The 20,643-nt window shown below is 34.9% G+C and overlaps 1 protein-coding gene across 1 annotated transcript; it reads right to left on the reverse strand.

Moving 5' to 3' along the window:
* Positions 1 to 7,027: 7,027 nt before the first annotated feature.
* On the reverse strand, positions 7,028 to 16,996 carry LOC145683562 (putative gustatory receptor 28b). The gene is made up of 3 exons (XM_081754911.1): positions 16,938 to 16,996; positions 15,777 to 15,866; positions 7,028 to 8,003 (listed from the first exon to the last, which is right to left on the reverse strand). Exons 1-3 carry the CDS (start codon positions 16,959 to 16,961, stop codon positions 7,848 to 7,850), a joined length of 270 nt encoding a protein of 89 aa, XP_081611037.1. The 5' UTR covers positions 16,962 to 16,996; the 3' UTR covers positions 7,028 to 7,847.
* Positions 16,997 to 20,643: the final 3,647 nt, after the last annotated feature.

Raw genomic sequence — 20,643 nt, forward strand, 5'->3', positions numbered from 1 at the left:
GGTCATGCAGATAAGAATAATGATGTTTTGAACGTGGTAAGTAGTTCGCTGCACCACAGTTTCAAGATTATTTTCTTATGTGTATGTAAATAAAATATTCGTAATAAATTGAGATACCTCTTATTCAAATACAGAATTTTGTTCAAAGATACGTAGCCAGTCATCTCTCTCCTATTCAATCACGTTTATACAGAATGTCTTAATATTCTGCCTTGAGGTATCAGACTGATCTTTTCTAAAAGCCAAATCTGTGAATATAATGCCCTATGCATTTAAAAGTGGTTTTCAATATCTTATGTTGTAGAGAGGAACTGTTAAGAATGACACACACGTTCACATATTGACTTCACAGCAGTTAAAACGTTTTGTGATTGGGCTACATTATCAGTTAGCATCACTTGCTTTCCATATCTCCTGTTCATGGATATGTTATACAAGAAAGTTTTAGAATATTTACAATTAGAGACTGATTGATTTGAAGTTTATTAGATAAAATTTTAGTAGTCTATTGTATGTACAGTTCGAAATATATTTATGTGTATGATTTTTCCAAGTCCGTTAGAAACTGCTAGTTTGGCAACAACACATTTGTGACCGTCAGCCCGGCCACAAAACTAAGTTTTTGGACGAAGAGTGTATTTCTTTTTAACTTTTGTCCATGCAACGAAATTATTATTTTACTCATAGAAAAGAAAAGCTATTTCTCTTTTGGTGAGAACTTCAACTCTTTCTTTGTCTGCAGGTGTTCTTCAGTCGCTCTTATCGTTTCTCACGATGGAACAAAGAACTTGTTTTTCAATGCAACGCTCATCGTCTAGTCAAAGTGCTTCGTAGCAGCAAACTTGTTTTTTCTTTCCCTAAAAATAGTTTCCAACTTATAGTCTTCGTTACCATGACTGTTCCGCATATACTTTTTTCATAACAACATTTATTAAGATTGGAAATATTTTTGGACACGAAGTTGATATTGTGTGTAAACGATATTGTGTCTGTCGTGTTCTCACGCACTCATATTACGTTATCCTTCCTATGTAGAACAGTGTTCATGTCTTGCAGGAGTCGTAGGTGAAATGACTCATACACACAATTACCATCGTTCGCTCCTTTCCACTGAACTGTTTTACGTATAACAGTAATGTATAAAAATCCAATAACCATGGAAAGAATCTACTAGTTCAGACTGCAACACTTTTCTTAAGTATTATTTCCAAGCTTCACTCTCACGGGACCAAATCAAATGTTGCAAGTGTTCTCCATTATAACATCGACCTATTGGTATTGTGTATGAATGCAGAAAACTTTAGCATTTCTTTATTATTTGGTATAATGCATTGTCAACCCTAAGTCTAGCGAACGGGTTGTTCCCAAGCGTCAGTAAAAGCGGGGAGTTAGCAAAAAGTCGACGTAGGAAGAGTGAGAAAGAACATTGTGTCGCTCTATTAATATAAAGAAGCATGAAGAATACTTAAATATGTAAGAGGTATCTTACTTGTGTGTGGAGCTAAATAGTAAACGAACACCTTCTGGGTATGTAGCATTCCTTTGGAGTCAAGATACTTTATCAATCAGTGTTTTTCCCGTACTTCCCCATTCCCCTTGTCATTATTACGCAGTGAAAGTCTCACCTCAGTGCGAATAGTAAATGTATAGTGCAAGTGATATCTAAAACAAGGGCTATGTTTCTAGTGTTCGTATATAGTGTGCGCATATCTACATTTATCATGCAGTATTAAGTGTTTTATTCTTCATTTCGTTTATTCGATTGCCTCAGTGCAATTTCTTCTGTTTGAGCATTTAGCTCTGTAAAGTGAAAATTTTGTGTGTTGTTAATATATATTTCTTATTCCGCTTCGTACCCACGTATATTTATATTTAATAAATAAGAATTCACCTAAAGAAATATTATTATCTTCATTCATGTGTGTGTGAATCCCTGCGGACAGTCGGCTTGCCAGTTACGTATATGTATGCGTGTGCATACGCAAAAGTAAGTATAATACAACCTGAGTCTCAAAAGCACCAACGTGGCTCATGTCAAATCACTTGTTATATTTCAATATTATCAATCAGCGCCTGAACAGAGTATGAGCCTGGACCAGAATTGTTATCAGCTGTTTTCTTAGGGAGTTCTTCGGGAGCCAGCACCCAAGGGAAACGGTAGGTAGCACATTCAAAGTAATAGGAAAAAAAAATAATGAGATTTCCGAACTCAGCTCGATCTTTGATAAACTCAGCTTCACTTTTGTACTTAGCGTGATGATACTTCTAAAGCAAAATAGTACCCGCTAATTGAAAAAAAAAATACACATGTTTTTAGAAAATTAACCTTAAGAAACAATGGAGATTTCTAAGAATATATTAATAGATTAATATAACTGAAGAATGATTTACACTTATTCTAAGAGGCTGAGCTTTGTGGTGGATAGACACCCTGTGCGTGAGTTTCTCCGTGTTCTCATTTCCACACGCATTCTTTATTCCACCATTTCAATAATTTCTCATCATCTTCGTCTCCTTTAGCCAAGCCGGCGTGAAACAAGGACTTCATTTCATGTATTTCAATAGGCGTACGTGTTGTTTCTGTGATGATTCGATGATTTTGAACTTGGATTGAATCCCACTGAGTATTTTCTCTTATTCTAGCTTTTCTCCTACTTTGCTGCCTAGTTTCTTTTTAATTTTACGTATTTCACGGGAGTTATTCACAATTTTCTTCCCTAACCAAAAATAGACGCACAGGATTGAAACCTTTTTTGTGTGTGCCACTGTAATCCCTACTTAATGGAATTCACTTCTGACATAGATCCATAACATTTTCATATATCTGTAAAAGAGTGAGAGTCCTAGTGGTCACGAAATCACTTTCATCCAAATAACTCCTTCATTACTACTAGAATCTAATTGATTTCTGGTATCAAGCTAAGGAACAAGAAAGTTTTAAGGGTATTAAATTTGGTGAGACATGATTTTGTTCCTTCGTAACGTGCTGTTACACCTATGAATGATATATTGTCTTGGTGCTACACAACGATTTCAGAAAGTTTCTCCACAGTCATCTCATGTTTTGTTTTTCATGTAAACGTCTTATTAGTTCGCAACAGTATATTCCAGCCATCGTGTCTCCCTTTGTCAGATACTTCGTCATAAAAATATCCTCAGAATTCCAGAAAACCGCACCTTACCTTGAATGGCAGTATTTTGATATTAAGGATAATGTGTGTTTGCGTTGCTTTCCAAACTTATATCTCAGATTCAAATTTGGGGATATAAGTCATATTCGGAATCTTTTCTAAGACCTGTTTTTATTCTTATTATAAAGAAAAATTATGCTAGGTTTCAAATGATATGATTTCTTCCAGAATGAATTTGTTTGGAGAGAAATCAAAATGAATCAGCGTGCATTGTAGCTGCTTGGTATGTCTTAGTTCTGGTCGAGGGGAGTGAGAAGTACACCTCTAAACAACACTCAATTCGCCCTGGACTATATTCAACATTCAAACATTTGGAAACCTGTCTGGCATACAGTTTCCTCATTCTCTGCCACAGACCTATGTGCAAACCACTTTCTCAGAGGGTGTCGTAACTTGTTATACGAAATATCACTTGTTTCTTTAATATAGCAAATATTTTCAATCCTGTAATACAATTTCGTAGACGACAGAAATGTTTTCAGGTGTAAGGTTGCTGAAAATGAACAGGAACGAAATTTATCACCAATAGAGGTCTGATACTATTCGAAATCTGCAACTCAATTTCTCACAGTAGCATTGGAAGTTGCTACTCAATGATTTACGCAAGTCCCTTTGTGCCTGTTTCCTTCTTGTAGAGCTACTCGATAAGTGATTATGTTTTCGACGACTGTTTCTTGGGGACGCTTATTTAGAAATCCATTGTGTGAATTGGAGGGGTCATGAAAAAAAGTAAATTGTGGGTCAATGGTGTAAGGAAAAATTCCGTATCTATTATGATTAAATTATTTTGTGCTAACGTGGAGTATTTATGTTAATTATATTGATACTTCACTAAACATTTAAGACAAGGGTAAAATAATAATAATATTAATAACAGTAATACAATGAAGTATTTAGTATATGTTATACAGCATTCGTTACCTTCTATGTGCTATCAAATTTATTCGAATTAAAATTATGTATAAGAGTAGGTCAATACTTGCAGATTTAGGCTTCCGAACTATGCCTAAAGATGGCAAGACTTACAGAAATGTATATCCGTCCGTCTTACTGCTTTATTTGTCGACACATACCATATGAATATCTGCAAGATATATCAATTAACATAATTTAAATATGTACTCACTGTCTCAAAAGCCGATCAATCTCCTCTCTTAGACCTCTATTTGTCACAAAAATGGAGGAAGTCAACTATTATCGTTTTCAACGTTGACGATCGTAGAAAATATCTGTAAAATATAGCGAAAAACTACTACTTGAAAAGAATTGACCCTCCCAAGTATAGAACTTGTTCTCATCCCTCTATTCAAGCTGAGCGTGAAATGTTTTTCCTTTAGTCTCTACACTCATCGACATCAAGAGAGACAACGGCAGATAGCTAGAAACAGTTTCTTTGTATGGATTCAGTATCATAGGAAGAGTTGTATTGATAAAGAAACAGGAAGGTATAGAAATCTGTAGAACTTCCGGTTTCAATCTGTTCCTTTAGGGTACCTGCGTTCAAAGCCGTGCTTTGCTTCCGAGCCCAGCTTCGGAACGCAAAATTTTGTATCTGGACAGGGATTGGAACTGACTGATACGGACAGTAATAAAAATCGTCTCGAATGTTAACCCAAAGTGAATATTTTAGCTTTGTCTCAATACACCCATTCGCACAAATAAATAGACCTAAGAAAACCTATGTTCTTTCCTTAAATAAGTCTCCACTGCTGATGTCACTTATATACGTAGATACTAAGCAGAGGATATCGACGTCCAATTTCGTGTGTTCGAGTGTTTACTAGCAAATAAAATGATACATGAATAATAGTATCAATACTCCAACAGGACATCGAACTGGAATGTCACGTAAGTCATTCTTTACCTTGGCGCCATAACATCCAGCAACAAGATTTTATACTAGCATACACATGTAAATATTATTTTGTACACACACAGAAATAAAAGATTATTTAAATTTTACTCTAAGATTTTTTCTAATAACTTCTTTTATTGGCGAATCTAATACTTTCTAAAACTTTTTATCGCATGGAAATTAGACAAAATTGAAATATTACGTGAGATTATTATTTTCGATTTTACATGTTGTATCTTGCTAAAAACATCGTCGTTTTGCAATTGCCCCATAATAACACGACATGAAGATGACGAGATTTGAGACGCTAATAAAGTTAGTAAATATGACAATATCATACTTTTGTAGTAATAATTAGCTCATTATGTATATTAATGAGTCCTTCTTGCTGAATTATTGTCCACTGATGAGTATTGCGATTTGTTTCATTACATATACATACACAATAAAAATTGTTTTATAACTATATTGATATAGTGTAGTGCGTTGCTCCGTGAGTACGCTAACGTTGATTTATTTTCTCTGCTTCCAATTTCTCATATGTAAAATCAAATATTATTGTGTGTGCGTATCCCTGCAAACAGCCAAGTGTGGGTCGGAAAGGAAAAGCACCGTTAGCTTTCTTTAGAAAAATATATTACACTATTATTGGTGTATGTATGCGACTATATGCTCATTACTATATTTCACTAGTTTTGGTTAGTATTATACTTCTTTTATTTTTCACCAAAACATTGTTTCTGCGTAAGAAATCCGTACATTCACCTTGGGAAAACTGACTGAACTTTCCGAAGAACCGCAAAGTTTCTGGAATTTCTAACCAAGAGGCAATGCGTGATTCGAATGTGAAGTAAGTGTTAAAACAACGACGAACCATCACAAACTCAATATAAAAAGCACAGGCTTTTCTTATCAGCTTGCTGAACTATTCCAAACCATGTCTGGAGCAAGTAATGTAACAATGGTGTAGTGTTCCTTTAACCAAAAATACACATATTGCGACTCTGTATCGTTATACATTATGGTCGAACAGGGTGTTTCTTTGAAAAAGTTTGAACAACAATCAAGAACTCTGAAACTGCAATTCCAAAAACTCCCAATTTGAGTGGCACAAATAATTCTTTGTATCACGGAACCGTTATAGAGATACGGGCAGGGTTTCGCGACGGGCATGTAAGAATATCTATACAACTTTTATAGTTGAGGCTCATTCGTGGCTAAGCGTGGTAGATCCGGATTCTATTCCCGGCGGGAGTTTATGTGATTCGAATTCCACGTTAATCAGTAGGTCCCGTCTCATACAGCCTCGCTGCTGAAAAGGACGTTAAACTCAAAATCAACTCAACTTTTATAGTTCTTCAGTTAAATGTTTTAAATATTTAACTATCTGCACACTTTGATCGTTATACTTGCAGTAAAATTATTCATACACTTATGGATACTAATATACATATTATTTCTTATTTGTTTTCATACATAATGGAATCACACAAAACTATTTTCAAAACACAAATAATAAAACAAATGTGTCAAAATAGATGTTCAGTAAATTAAATATGCAATTTTCTTATCTAATGTTATCAGCTTCTTGCGTTCCGGAAACATTACTTACGATAATAAACATAGAATATAAATATACTTCATTTCTAAGTTAAATACCCAAAATGACATATAAAGTAAATACGAATGAATACTTACAAACTATCATTTGAGTATATCAAACATATTTTAATGGTTTATTAATTTGACGAGTTAAATATTGTATTATCTGAATATCAAGGACTACACATTTTTTTTTAAAAAAAATTCAATATTCTGAAAAATACTAATCTCAGTTTTTATACAAGTAACATAAAAATATATGAAATGGTTAAAATGCTACATGTAAAGACTTTCTTACATCTATGCAATAATATTTCATTTTACGAAAATTAAATAGGACTGGATGTACCATATGTTTATCATCTTCGTAGTACGGAAGCGCGGTGGCTCAGTGGTAGAGCGTTCACCTCCGGTGCCTGCGGTCCCTGGTTCGATCCTAGCTCGCGCCGTGTGAATTTTGTGGTGGACAAACGCAGTGCTCGTGAGTTTTCTCGGGGTTATCCCGTTTCCTCCCACTTTCTTCATTAGACCATTTCACTCATCTCCCATCATCACCGTCTGCACCTCGAGATATAAACACCCCTTGAAATTAAATGAAAGAGAAAGATCATTCTACATATGTACGAAATTTGAAATACGAAGTAATCCGCAAAAAAAAAACTATTAGGTCGCCAGGAACTACAACGTCACAACGGCTGATAGTCAACTATCTGATTCGTTGGGAATCAGCTATGGTAGTTAATCGCTATGTTTGAGTCCAGGATAGATTCTAGTTTCAATTTGTTTATTCAGTAACTACTTGAAGTAACGACGATATGACCTAAGGTGTCAGAAATAGAAATTTACTAGCAACAAAAATTAAAAATTGTTTGCTTTTTAAATTAATACTGCGCATTAATCTTAGATTTTTCTTTTCAAAAGTTGATTTGCGGACTATCTTTAACGACGTATTTTGTATTCCACCTTTTCTTTCCCTTAATTATAGCCGTTACAAATTCATCGAAATTAATATTCATTAAAATTAACACAAATTAACACGAATTCCTGCACAATTCACTCATGTTTCATATATTACAAACGTTCACAACAGAATAGCAATTTTAGATGGTTAGTTTAGTTTCGGCGGATATTCATAGTTACGTTTAACTACGATGTTGCGATGGGCTACGGCCTACGGGAACATTCAACGAAATAGTGGCTTAACTTGGTGTAAAGACTGAAAGAGGAGAATCTGTACTGCTATTGTCTCCAGGCGTCGTGCTAAATTTCATAAGCGGAGGAGGCGATGAGTTACCACCACTTGAAGATTGAAACTGAATCAGAATTACCAGGTAAGTTGTTACTGCAGCAACCACCTGGAATTAAGAAATTAAACATCAGTGTTAGCGCATCATGAAATTCTCAATCAATACAAGTATTCTTAACATAGAACCAAGGTTGTTATAAAATAGAGGATCTACCCATACGTGTCTTCATCCTATGAACTCATTGAAGACAAAAAAAAACAACCGAGCATCGTCTGAGCCAGCACATCTGCTTCGCTACTCTTGTTTCCGCCATGATTGTTGGCTCGAAACATTCCGATCTTAGTGGCGCGGAGCGGGTGTGGCGAAACTGTGATGTATGACTTCACGATTTTCTTGTATGAGCAGATCTTCTATTTTATATCCTTGCATAGAATACTCTTGACATCTCACAGGAACATAATTAATTTTTAAAAATTAACCACTTTTCTTCTCAGATCCCTTTAGTAAAATTGTTAGAAATAACACTTATGTTCATCCGAGACAGAAGTCTACGATGCACCCCTCCCTCTTAAATGGAACTCACTTATGTCCATACGAAAGCAACATCTACTTTTAAACTTCGTGATAGCTCTGACTTTCAATATCTTTCCTCAAGAAATAGTCTTGATTAAATGTGTTCCTTAGGCACGTAGCCAAGGGGTGGGTCCGGAACCCCCTTCGAAACCGTAAATGAAAAAAAAATAAGGAAGATGAAACAAAAACAAACGAGAAAAAGAGGAATCAGTGTTAAAAATATAAAACTACAGCAAACGTTTGGTTACTCTTTGTTATGAGGAGCTTTATGTGGAGGAAACGGAAGGGCTTCAAGTTTAAAATAGACATTATTGGAACGGAGCATTCCGACTTCCATCTAGCTCCATGTTAATCCTATGGACTACAAATGACAATCGATAAAACAGTTCGATCATATAGACTCTCAGCTAGAACTTAAGGAATACCCACACTCACCAATAATATGAGCCTGGCACCATTGATTCCAGTTACACTTGTTAAAGAAATTTTCAACTTCGCGGCAACACTAATCCATTTTATAGGATGTCTTTACTGTCAAAGAGATCTCACTGCTATCCTTGACGGCATTAAACGAAGATAAGAAAAAAAAGAAAGAAGACAAGACGAACCGAGTTCGAATGACCTCGAAAGACTATATAGTTTTTAATGTTTTTAAAATATTATTTCACTGGAGATTTCTTTATAGTTTATTAAAATACTTACTAACATATCCTCATTTTATTGTTTTAATAAACCAATATGGGTATGTTGCCAGTAAAATAGTTTAGATTGATCGAGCCCCTGGTGTGTAACCACAATATTTCATGTCACGATCTCCCCCATTACGAAATCCTGGCTAAACGAACTAATGTATATTGCCAGTTAAATAGTTCAGAACGATCCAGTCCCTGGTGTGATAACCACAGTGTTTCGTCACGGACCCCCTTCCCATTACGAAATCTTGGCTACGTGTCTGTGTTCCTATAATCTTTTCTTTTCTTTTACAAGCGATGTTCAAAATATTAATGAAGTTGAAAACAATGCTGTGGAGGATCAAGGAAACAGTTGTTTTCAACATTAGGAGGCGGGCAGATTTGAGGCTTATTCTCGGGAAGAGGATATGATTCATATTATGGTAGATGAATCTGAGTTCTGAGGTGAAGCTGTTGTATATTATAAATCAGGCGATGTAGATGAAGTGACAGTCTGACACAAATCATCACATTTCCCCCAAAACACACATTTCAAATCAGAATATTGAAAAGAGCAGTCCTCAGTTCCAAGACTGGGGGACATGCCCGCCTCATCTCCCCCGTATTTGCGACAGTGGTACAAACAAATGCAACATCACGTGCACTGATGGGTAAATTCCCAGGAAACTATTTTTCGCAAATATTCTCGGCAAAATTCCCTAAAATGGAAATATTCCGGGAACTTATGTACAAACACAAATAAAATTGCATTCTATTACTATATTATGATTTCAAAATAAAATTCGTTTTTGTCCCAGTATACTTATTACTGCTGTCTCCAGAGGATTCTTTAAAATATATATTATGAACGGTATTATGTTGTTTTATTATTATTTTATGCTATTAGAAACTACGCATAAATGTATGTTTACTTGCAATATGTTTTATGCGAGTAAATATGTAAGAAAATCATTTGGTATAGAAAGTCCGCATACCTTTACACCGCTAAAGAGTTTCCATGTAAGCAGATTTTCTAAACTTGACCCTACTACTTACATTATAACAATTTTAAATTTTTAAATGTTATAAACAAATTAGGTTGGTAACTGAGAGAAAACATATTAGTCTCTCGAAAATTTCGTAAGGTTGCCAGTGTATGGAGTGGTATTTATGCAGCATGGTGATTTTAGTTACACTGTGCTTTTGTTACTGTGTACTATTAAATCTTTAATTTAAGAATATAGGCTATTTCAAACAATTTACACGGATTTACAAAAATTCGCCAACAAAGCTTGGTACATGAATACACACGTAAAAGGAAGCAAACAAATCCTCATTAACACAGGTCCGGAAACACCGGTACTAATGAAACCTCCTTAGATGCAAGCCTAATTTTGATAGGTAAACATTACATTTTAAAAGTATATGTATTTACGAATGCAGAAATATGTTTATTCAATATCTGATTCTTTCTCAGAGAACGAATTTCGGATCAGAGACAGTAGACAGACCGACATCTATTACTAACGGTGGTTCAGGGTGTATTGATAGTGATGGGCAGTGGGAATATTCCCAGTGGGAAGAAAAATAAAAATGGGAATATTAGCGGGTTTTTTCCCGGCATATAAATTCCCGGGAATGAATTTATTTAAATTTCTTTACTTTATCTTCCAAATTATAGAACTATATGAGTAATTACTTTATTTAATTTATTACGATTTAGTTCTAAGTTTTAAATAATTTGGAGGTTACAAAATAAAATTCGTTGAATGCATTTTATATAATTAATAATATGATTTCCATTTCCATTTGCACTAAAAAGTAGCAAAGTACTAATTTACAAATGATGAAAAGAAACCATTTTGTAAAGTAATGTAGAATTACGTAGAAACAGAGATGAAGTTCTATTAATAAACCCTGAAGCACCGTTAGTAATAGACATCGATCTGTCTCCTGTCCCTGACTCGAATTGCTGAAGAGGTACTCGGACTTCTCTCCCATGTGAATTAACGTATTGAAATTTCGAGAAATAGGTAGGAAGAAAGGTCGTGTGTGGCAATGTTACGTGTATAATTATAAAGATAAGTCAGTATGTCGCAAATATTGTGAACATAAATAAGTTACCGAAATGTTGATAAAATGGTGAGACATGTGTCTTCTGGCAGTTACCGAACCTAATTTGTTTATAACATTTAAAACTTTAATATGTTTATAATATCACTAGTAGAGTCAAGTTTAGAGTATCCACTTACATATAAATTTAAACTGTTTAGCGGTGTAAAAGTATGTGTACTTATTACCATTTTTACATATTTACTTATATAGAACATATTGTAAATATACACTTATGCGTACTCTCTAAATATAATAAAATAACATAATATCGTTTAAAATATACATCTTAAGGAATCCACTGGAGACAACAGTAATAATATATTGTGATAAAGAATGAATGTAACTTTGAAATCATAATGTAGTAATAGAATGCAATTTTGTATGTGATTGTACATAAATTCCCAGAAAATTCCCATTTTGGGGAATATTCCCGAAAAATATCTTCCTTGGAATTTGCTCATCACTATGTATTGACAGTACTTCACCTCTACCTCTACAGTTCTAGATTACTTTACAAACTGATTCATTTTCATCATTTAAAAATTAGTACTTTGCTACTTTTTAGTGCAAATGGGAATGGAACTTTAAAAAATCATATTATTAGTTATAAAGTACAGTCAACGAATTTCATTTTTTTAACCTTTAAATTATTTAAAACGGGGGCCGCGGTGGCTCAGTGGTAGAGCGTTCACCTCTGGTGCTTGGTGTCCCAGGTTCGATCCCAGCCGCCGCCAAGTGAACTTTGTGGTGGACAAACATCGTGTGCGTGGGTTTTCTCGGGGTTCTCCCGTTTCCTCCCACTTTCTTCATTCCACCCTTTCATCCATTACTCATCATCACCGTCTCCTTTAGCCTAACCGGCATACCCGTGGGACGTAAAATTCAAAGATTTCATTTCATTTCATTATTTAAAACCTAAAAGTAAATGATATAAATAAAAATAAAGTAATTAGTCATATTTTTCTGATAATATGGAAAATGAAGTAAAGAAACGGAAATAAATTTCTTTCTGGGAATTTTTATATCAGGGAAAAACACGGTAATATTCCATTTTTTTATTTTCCTTCCCACCGCATAGGCGACTGAGCAAATACAAAGCACTGAAATAAATTAAACTGCCTTGTCCCATTGACCATCATTCCGGTTATAATTTGAAACTTCAGAAAATGGCACTTAGATCGAAATTTACTTCAGATCTTCATATATATATATATATATATATATATATATATATATATATGTGTGTGTGTGTGTGTGTGAGTGATTGGTGTGTCTGTGTCTGTGTGCCTGAAATGTGTTAGACTTGTGTAGAGACGCTTTTCTCCATGTGAGGCAATGTTTTCTGATGGATATACTTGCGCTTTGTGTGAAGAGTAAAAGAGGGATTATGTCAAAATTCAAATGATGAAGTATTTCCAATCTGAAGAAATAACTGTTATGGAAACGGATGGAGACGCAGATACACTAATCTGCTCAACTCCAGTAAATACAAGTCAGACCAGTGCCAGGTGAGTTCCAATAATAGATACTGATACAGATCTGCTTTCAATTCTAATTTCACGAGGTATCCCAGGAACATCAATGTACTTTTTACTATCCCAATGAACTAACTACGATGAAAAATGCTGCGACATAACCAAAACACAAGAAGCTCTGGGGCCGATGAAGAACGTTCTTCTCTGCTTGCATGTGACACTACGTCTGCAATATACAGAAAGAGGAAATCTACAGCTTTCAAGTTGATAAAGCAAAATAATAAACTGTGTTCTTTGATTTCACAGTTCAAGATTTCTCAATTTGATCACCAAAAGGTAATTGATACCGGAGAAACATCTCTTTGGAGGAAAGCAAATTCTCTGGATGACCTGCGATACATCCGGTGCAATAAGAAAGTAAACGAAACTCTTCCTTCCAAATTTAACTTAACAACTCTTCCAACAATAAGTGCAGCAGCTTCACAACATTCACTTTGGGTTTATCTTCAAGTCCAGCAGTCGCTAAGGGTACTCTACTAAATGGGGATGATTCGTGAAAGAAGGTAGATTGGACCTAGTGCCTTCAACGCTTCCCGGAACTTACGGAGAACTTCTAAAACTAATATCTTGTAACTGCAAAATAACAGCAAGAAGAGACTGTGACGAAACGTGAGGGTGATAAAAAACAGACATGCAGTGTTCCAAGATTTGTACACAGAGAAAAATCCGTTCTCCGGACAGCGGTATATTGTACAAATATACGGTATCCTCTTGCTCACTATAGAAATAAGTACGGAGCATAAGTTATCCGTATGCTACATAGGCACTGCCCTTAGATTTTACATCATGCCATTGCAGGATGTCTGACATCTAACAGTTTTCCGTATATCACATGCATATACTTATGTTTCCTTCGTCAGCTATATGTTATATACGTCCACTTGTATGTGAGATCCTGACCGCCTACATTGTTTCATACGGAAAGTACGTATAGATGGAACACTTATACAGAAAGTATTATAAAACATGCGTTTTCAGTTATACGTCTAGTGTACGTTAAGTCCAAAAACTACAGGAATTACGCATGTAACCTATCTTTTTAAGTATGCCACCTACATTTTTTTTTCTCAGTGTACGTCTTGCTTAGGAGAGATCTGTAAAAATTCAGCTCCTCCTCCTTATGGTTTTGACGACGATGATGATGGACTGGCCGATATTTTCCGTGTACAAATCGTTAAAAAAGAGCCCTACAAGAAACACTTTAATGACATTTTTCACGATTTATAAATGTACCCAACTTATAAGTTCAACTAAAACTTTAGAGCACAAAAGTTTTGATTTTTGGCATCAATAAAATTAATATGTATACACACATGGAAGTATTTTGTTCGTCATTTTATGGTATACATCGAAGTAGTAATTCTTGTAGAGTACGCAGGGTTTCTCATAATTGAAATATGTTTATTTTCAATTTAGATATGTGGAAAAATATCAAACAAGACAAAAGTGCTTGGCGGCCATCTTTGATCCGCCATTTTGGATAGAAGCGTACATGGGAAATTAGGGGATTTTTCAGGATTTGTTCTGCATGTAAAGAGGAACTAATCCTGAAATTTAAAGCTAATTATGAATTATTTTCACTTAAAATCCTATTTACTGGGCTATAAAGAAAATGGTCAAACAAATCCCAGCATGAATTGCTTGATTGTTGTCAAATTCAGGAACTCAATTCTCGAACAGTGACGAACATCTGTTCCATTTAGTTAGTTATCACAGTTTTGTTATAAAAACTAGTCTTGTCTTTGTCACAAACAAGTTCTGTATCATCGAAGGTAGAAACATTTTTTTCTTGATTTAATCTTTTAACGGATGTAGAAGGAAAATCAAAGATAAAACAGCTAGTTGCACTGGAATTGCAAACTGATATATTGAGATTGAAGCTCGATATTGAATTCTATAGAAAGGATTACTATATTTCCTCTTCAGGTGTGTTTGCTTAATCTTTCAATAACATAATAGATTATTACTTAAAGAAAAAACAGACATAACGAGATTGTATTTATAGTGTTTAGTCCTTTCTGAGTGCGAGTATTCTTCCCCGTCGTTGGTCATCATGGGGTAGCATACTTAAAATCATGGGTTTTAATATTTGTTCTCTCTGGAGAAAAGGGGGCAGCAAATCATGGTTTTACAGGCAGGCGACAAATTGCCTTAAGCCGATCTTGTGTAGAAATAGCGCTCCGCCTGTGTTCTCTTTTGTGACTAGATTAGGGTTATTATCAGTGAAAAGCACAAGAAATGGATTCAAGAAACACTACTGACTTAAGAAAGCATCACAACTATATTTATCCAGTAAAAGTGACAAAATAATACTATACTAGCATTTTTTAAACAATAAATGGAAATAATGCATTATAGTACTGTGTACAAATGATAATAATTCAGTTCTCACATATTCATTAATACTGAAGCTCACTTGCTCATTACGTTACTCAACTGTGTACTAGCGTTGTCAGTGTAACCAATTTCAGTGAAAAAAACAACACACACCTGGAAACAAATCAAACCGCCCCGAGTTGATGTTGCAGTATAATAATATATGAATATTATTTGTAGATAAAAAAAATATATCCACGTTACATAAATTTTCAATAAGAAGTATGGATATCCATATAATTTTTATAAATGCGGACTTGTCCGCTAAATTTGGAAGTCCGGTAACCCTAGACTCGATAGCTGTAGCCCCAGGGAAGGAAATATAGTTGCAGAATGTACTCCATTGGAACTGGCAAATTTTTGTACAGGAATATTTTGGCGCGGTCAACAAAGAATTTTAAATTTCGTGACATTGATGTGATTGACGGCTGACGGACAACGTATGTGATAGAATGATTATGTTAGACGTGCTAACAAAGAATAGCTTCTAATTTTTTTGTGAACAACAAATATATTGCGGCAATATGGATGCACAGTCTACAAAATTAGTACTTTTCTTAGAGTTAACGACCTTTCTAAACAATTCCGACAAGTATGTTTAATTTACTTACTGAATGCAGCAGGGAGAGATTTATTGGAAACAATCCACACGCTGTAAATTCTGCCTTTTTGTGAAGCAGTTGCGATGCGAAAAGCTGAAGCTGAAACACAAAATTGAAATGACAAAATTAGATGAGTATTTAGAAATTATCCATGTACTTTCTATAAAATAGTAAGAGCCGCTGTGACTCAGTGACTCTGGTGCAAGGGATTCCTGGTTAGATCTCAGCTCTCCTCTCCTCAATTGGATTTTGTAGTACGTTGGTGTTTCAGAGTTATCCTGCTTCCTCCCACTTTCTTCATTCCAGCATTTTCATCCATTTCATTATCATTGCCTCCGTTAACCTTAGTGGATATATGTAGAACGTTAAAATAAAAAATTTAAACCACAATTCAGAGACGATAGTATAGTCCTAATGGAACTAGATATTCCACTGAAACCTTATTCAATATCGACAGTCTCACCAGTATTCGTAGATTTTCTTAAGAAAATTTTCCCTCCACTGACAAAATTTTCCCTTTTGTTATCAAATTTTCCCTAGACTGTTGATTTTAGGACTTAGGATTTAGATTTCTGTGATTTCGGCATCTAAGGCCATTTAGCCCGTCATGTTTGAGGGATAACGTTCCTCGGCGAGCACACTATCCGGGGAAAGGGAAGGAAGGAAGCGGCTTGGGACCTATAATTTAGGTACCACTCCGCCATTTGCCTGGTGTGAATGAGGAAAATCTCCGTTCGGAAACAGACAGCGAGAAAGACAAATTCGTAACTGCGCACAGTACTCGATTGTCTGTTGTTCCCTTGTTGAAACAGTGACAAGGTATTTAGACCCATCATGTACTAAACTGGTGACTGATCAAGCTAGAGTTTCTCCATGTATTTCGAAGGCCACAAGCAAGATTCACTACTATGAAAACCTTCCTTCCTAATACTAACTTCGCAAGAACAACAAAATAATTTTGTTCCTAATTGCCGCACTGTTTATAAGTCAGCAATATAAAAGTGTAATATGGTCTAAGTATTATATGAAATTCCCATTTGAAAATACTTACATAGAAAAATTACTCTTTGAACTTTTTTAAACATGAACTAAAGCTGAATTTTGAACAAGATTGTAAAGTAGTATTTTTTAAAAACGATCTTCGTAAAACTTAACACAAGTTTGTCTTACCTCTTCTTTTGTTTCCGGATGCATGTCCCTCCTCAGAAGTCGATGCACAAGTACTCCTGTTCTGTCAGCCTAAAATAAAGGAAGGAAATCATATATGGGAACACTCGTTACAATACCAGATCGTTGCAAAGTAATTGACTCTTAATTTATTAACCTACTACAAGTTACGGAGGCATTGCCGGCAGCGAAAAAGTCGCCATTCAGTTGGAACCTTATACTTTGGAGGGGTAAAAGCAATCATCCCCATAACCATAAGGTAAATCAGAGAGCTAATTTGATGGAAATTTCTTCGAAGGTGATGCCAGTGGTCGCAATGGGGTTTGAGTACAAAACCTCTCGGCCCAAAATCTCGCCGACCCGAAATCTCGCCAGGCCAAAACCTCGCCTGTTCAAAACCTCGCGGTCCAAAATCTCGCCAGGTCGAAACCTCGCCTTGCCAAAACCTCGCGTCCCAAAATCTCACCTGCGAAAACTTCGCGGTCCTGAACTCTGGACACAGAATCTCGCCTTTTATAAACTACAAGACTACGGGAAGTAATCTTGCCTGGGAGGAAATGTCGTCAGTATAAAACCTCGTCACGACGATTTCTTCGATGCAGAATGCTCTATATATTGCTATATGTATATATTTTGTAATAACACATAATTGCATTAAAATAATGATAAGAAAATATTCTAACGCGTGCTTTGAAAATCTGTATATATAAAAATGAAAACTACAATGTTTGTGACATCATGCCTCTTGAGCCACCCGACCGATCTCGATCAAATTTTCAATATAGATGAGGTTCAAGCCTGGGATGTCTTTTGTAGTTTCACTTTGACGACATAATGAAGTGGAGGGGGAGATATATATAAAAATAAATAAAACTTAATAACTGTTGAACCAAGAGACCAATCTCGATCGAATTTACCAGACAGATCAGGTTACCGCCTGGGATGGTTTTTATCATTTCACTTTGACGGGAAGGCGGAGGGAAAGGGGAAAACATATAGAAATACATAAAAATTAAATTGGCTGCGTTTGTGACTTAATAACTCTTGAATTACTCGACCTGTCTCGATCAAATTTTCAATATATATGGAGTTTGAGCCTGGGATGGTTTTTATTTCACTTTGACGGTGACCTTAGGAAATTCTAAAATCGAATAATATTTATGAAATACGAAATAATATCTGAGTTTTTACGTCCCTCGATTATATCCTATAGGTTAAAAGAGACGTAGATGATCAGGATGAAGGAAATGATGGAATGAAGAAAGTGGTAAAAAAACGGGAATACCCCAAGAAAGCTCCCGCACACGATGTTTTCTATATTATTATTATTATTATTATTATTATTATTATTATTATTATTATTATTATTATTATTATTATTATCTGTAATATGGAATTGCATATTAAGAAACTCATTGGGTAAATTTTAAGGAATGGTTTCATTCCGCAAATATTTGGCCAAGCGAGATTTTGGTCCGCGAGGTTTTGACCAGGCGAGATTTTGGCTCACGGAGTTTTGGGCGGCGAGGTTTTGGTCACGCGAGATTTTGGGCGGCGAGATTTTGGCCATGCGAGGTTTTAGGCGGCAAGGTTTTGTCCACGCGAGATTCTGGCTCGGCGAGATTTTAGCCCGCGAGATTTTGGGAGGCGAGGTTTTGGCCACGCGAGGTTTTGGGCGGCGATGTTTTGGCCGCGAGATTTTGTCCGTATCCTTGCAATGGGCTACCTTGCATTGCTCCATGCTGATGTATATATAATGTTTTAATTTTTTTTCACGTACTTACCAGATTTTCGTCCTGAAAACTTAATCCAAGTAGTAGAAGGTCAAAATCAAAATATCAGGGAACAGTACGGGGACATAGTTTGCTAAAAGATTTGCTCTACACACAAGTGACATGTAACTCAAATTAAATTTATGTTCTCAAATTAAATTTATGTTGGCCAATTCTGGTGAGATAGGGAAAAATAAGTGTGAGTATAAGGAAAATGATAGTTATGGTGCCAGTATAGTCCTACAAAAACATCACATTTGTGGTAAATATACGCTTACTGTATTTTCATTATTTCTTCTTTATTTTACACTTTTACATCGACAACAAAATTTGATTTAAAAATAATAGTTACCATTATAATCATAGGTCAATGATAAATCATCAGAAAGTAAACTTGGAATATTCTTTTCAATCAAAATTGTTTGATGATTGTAAATATACATATTAATAAGGCACATATTATATTATTTTATTAGAGAATATTTTGGTAGCATCGTATTTATATTTGATTCTTCTAGTTCCAAAGCGGCTCTTGTCCATTTATATCAAATCCCAGGAAACCAAGAAAAACTGTAGGATAGATGCGTTTCGTAGAACTGGAAATATTCGAGGATGTTCAAGTTTTTCACATCAACACACTGAAGTATTCCCAGTATTACAAAACATGTAGATCCTAAAAAATTTTTTCCTAAGTTTTCTGGGATTTGCTGTAAATGGACAACAGCTTTTTTGTTTGGATCCGGACGAATCATTTGTAAAGTGTCTACGAAATTTAATTAGTTACGTAAAGAAATGGAAATGTTGATGTATTTTACAATTATAATCGATCAACCTTGGAACAAAAATTAATTCTCTTAGCATGGTCCTAACAGTTGCTCTCCTTCAAATTAATTATTCATATAAAATTTTCCTTCTACTTGTACTGGAAACAAATTTCCAAACGCAATTTCAGTCAGTAGCGACTAGGGTTGTAGTTGAAAGTATACGATGGTATACACCGCATATCTTCTGCTTAATCGTAGTAATTGAAGTATACCTTCTGACTCAACACGTACAATAGGTTTTCGTTCATATTTGTATAATTATTTATTTAATTGAGTCATGATTCCAGTCCTAAACTGACTCTATCACTTTCTTTTATATATATCTCTGTGGTTTGAGTATAAAAGGATCAATGTCACTTTTTGGCAAAAATGAGATACTCTTCAATTTTAACGTCTATAAATGGATGTTTTATTGTGCAAGAAGAGCAAATGTCTACACGAAATAGTTTGGAATATATACTACTCATTTAACAATTGCTCTTCTATAAGAAAATATCCACTTATAGCCGTTAAAATTTGACGAGCATGTCATTTTTGCCAAAAACTAACACTTGTCGTTTTAGACCCAAGCCACATCGGCCATATCATGTCAAATCACCTACTTTTTAAAACATGAAAGTGCTTCAATGTCTCAGATTCTCTTCAAAATATTTTCATACATAAATACCAATGAAATTATGCTAAATTATTTTTTCAGATTTTTGGAATGAGAAATGGACCGGAGAGAATTTTTTTGAAAAATGTGAATTTTGCTTCAATTTCACTTTCCGGCACTCAGCATCATGGAACTAAAATTACCATAACTTCCTTATTTTTAAGTTATTGGGTTCATCCAGGTGTCAAATGAAAGTTTAATTTTTGCTCTTTCAGTAGATTCTAAGAAACCTTGCGAAAGGTCTGTCAAACATTAATGGTCATACAAAGCAAATGTTAGGGTTTTTTTACTAATTGTGCCATTGCTCAAAAGTTACAACTATGAAATTTTTGAAACTTCTTTTGTACATTCATCTTAACACATATGTGGTATGGTCAGAAAATAAAGAGGGTGTTTTTTTTTTTTGTATTTTTGTAATTATTATTTTTTTATATTTTACATGTACGGAAATATACAGT

Source organism: Thermobia domestica, chromosome 4 (genome assembly GCF_964235325.1).
Source record: "Thermobia domestica chromosome 4, izTheDome1.hap1.1, whole genome shotgun sequence".
NCBI classification, from domain to species: Eukaryota; Metazoa; Arthropoda; class Insecta; order Zygentoma; family Lepismatidae; genus Thermobia; species Thermobia domestica.

Excerpts from the sequence above, each read along its gene's own strand:
- LOC145683562 (XM_081754911.1), bottom strand. The coding sequence starts at position 16,961 with ATGCATCCGGAAACAAAAGAAGAG. Across the intron at positions 15,867-16,937 it reads ATCCGGAAACAAAAGAAGAG|CTTCAGCTTTTCGCATCGCA; the intron begins GTAAGACAAACT and ends TTTGTGTTTCAG. Across the intron at positions 8,004-15,776 it reads ATCTCTCCCTGCTGCATTCA|GTGGTTGCTGCAGTAACAAC; the intron begins GTAAGTAAATTA and ends TCTTAATTCCAG.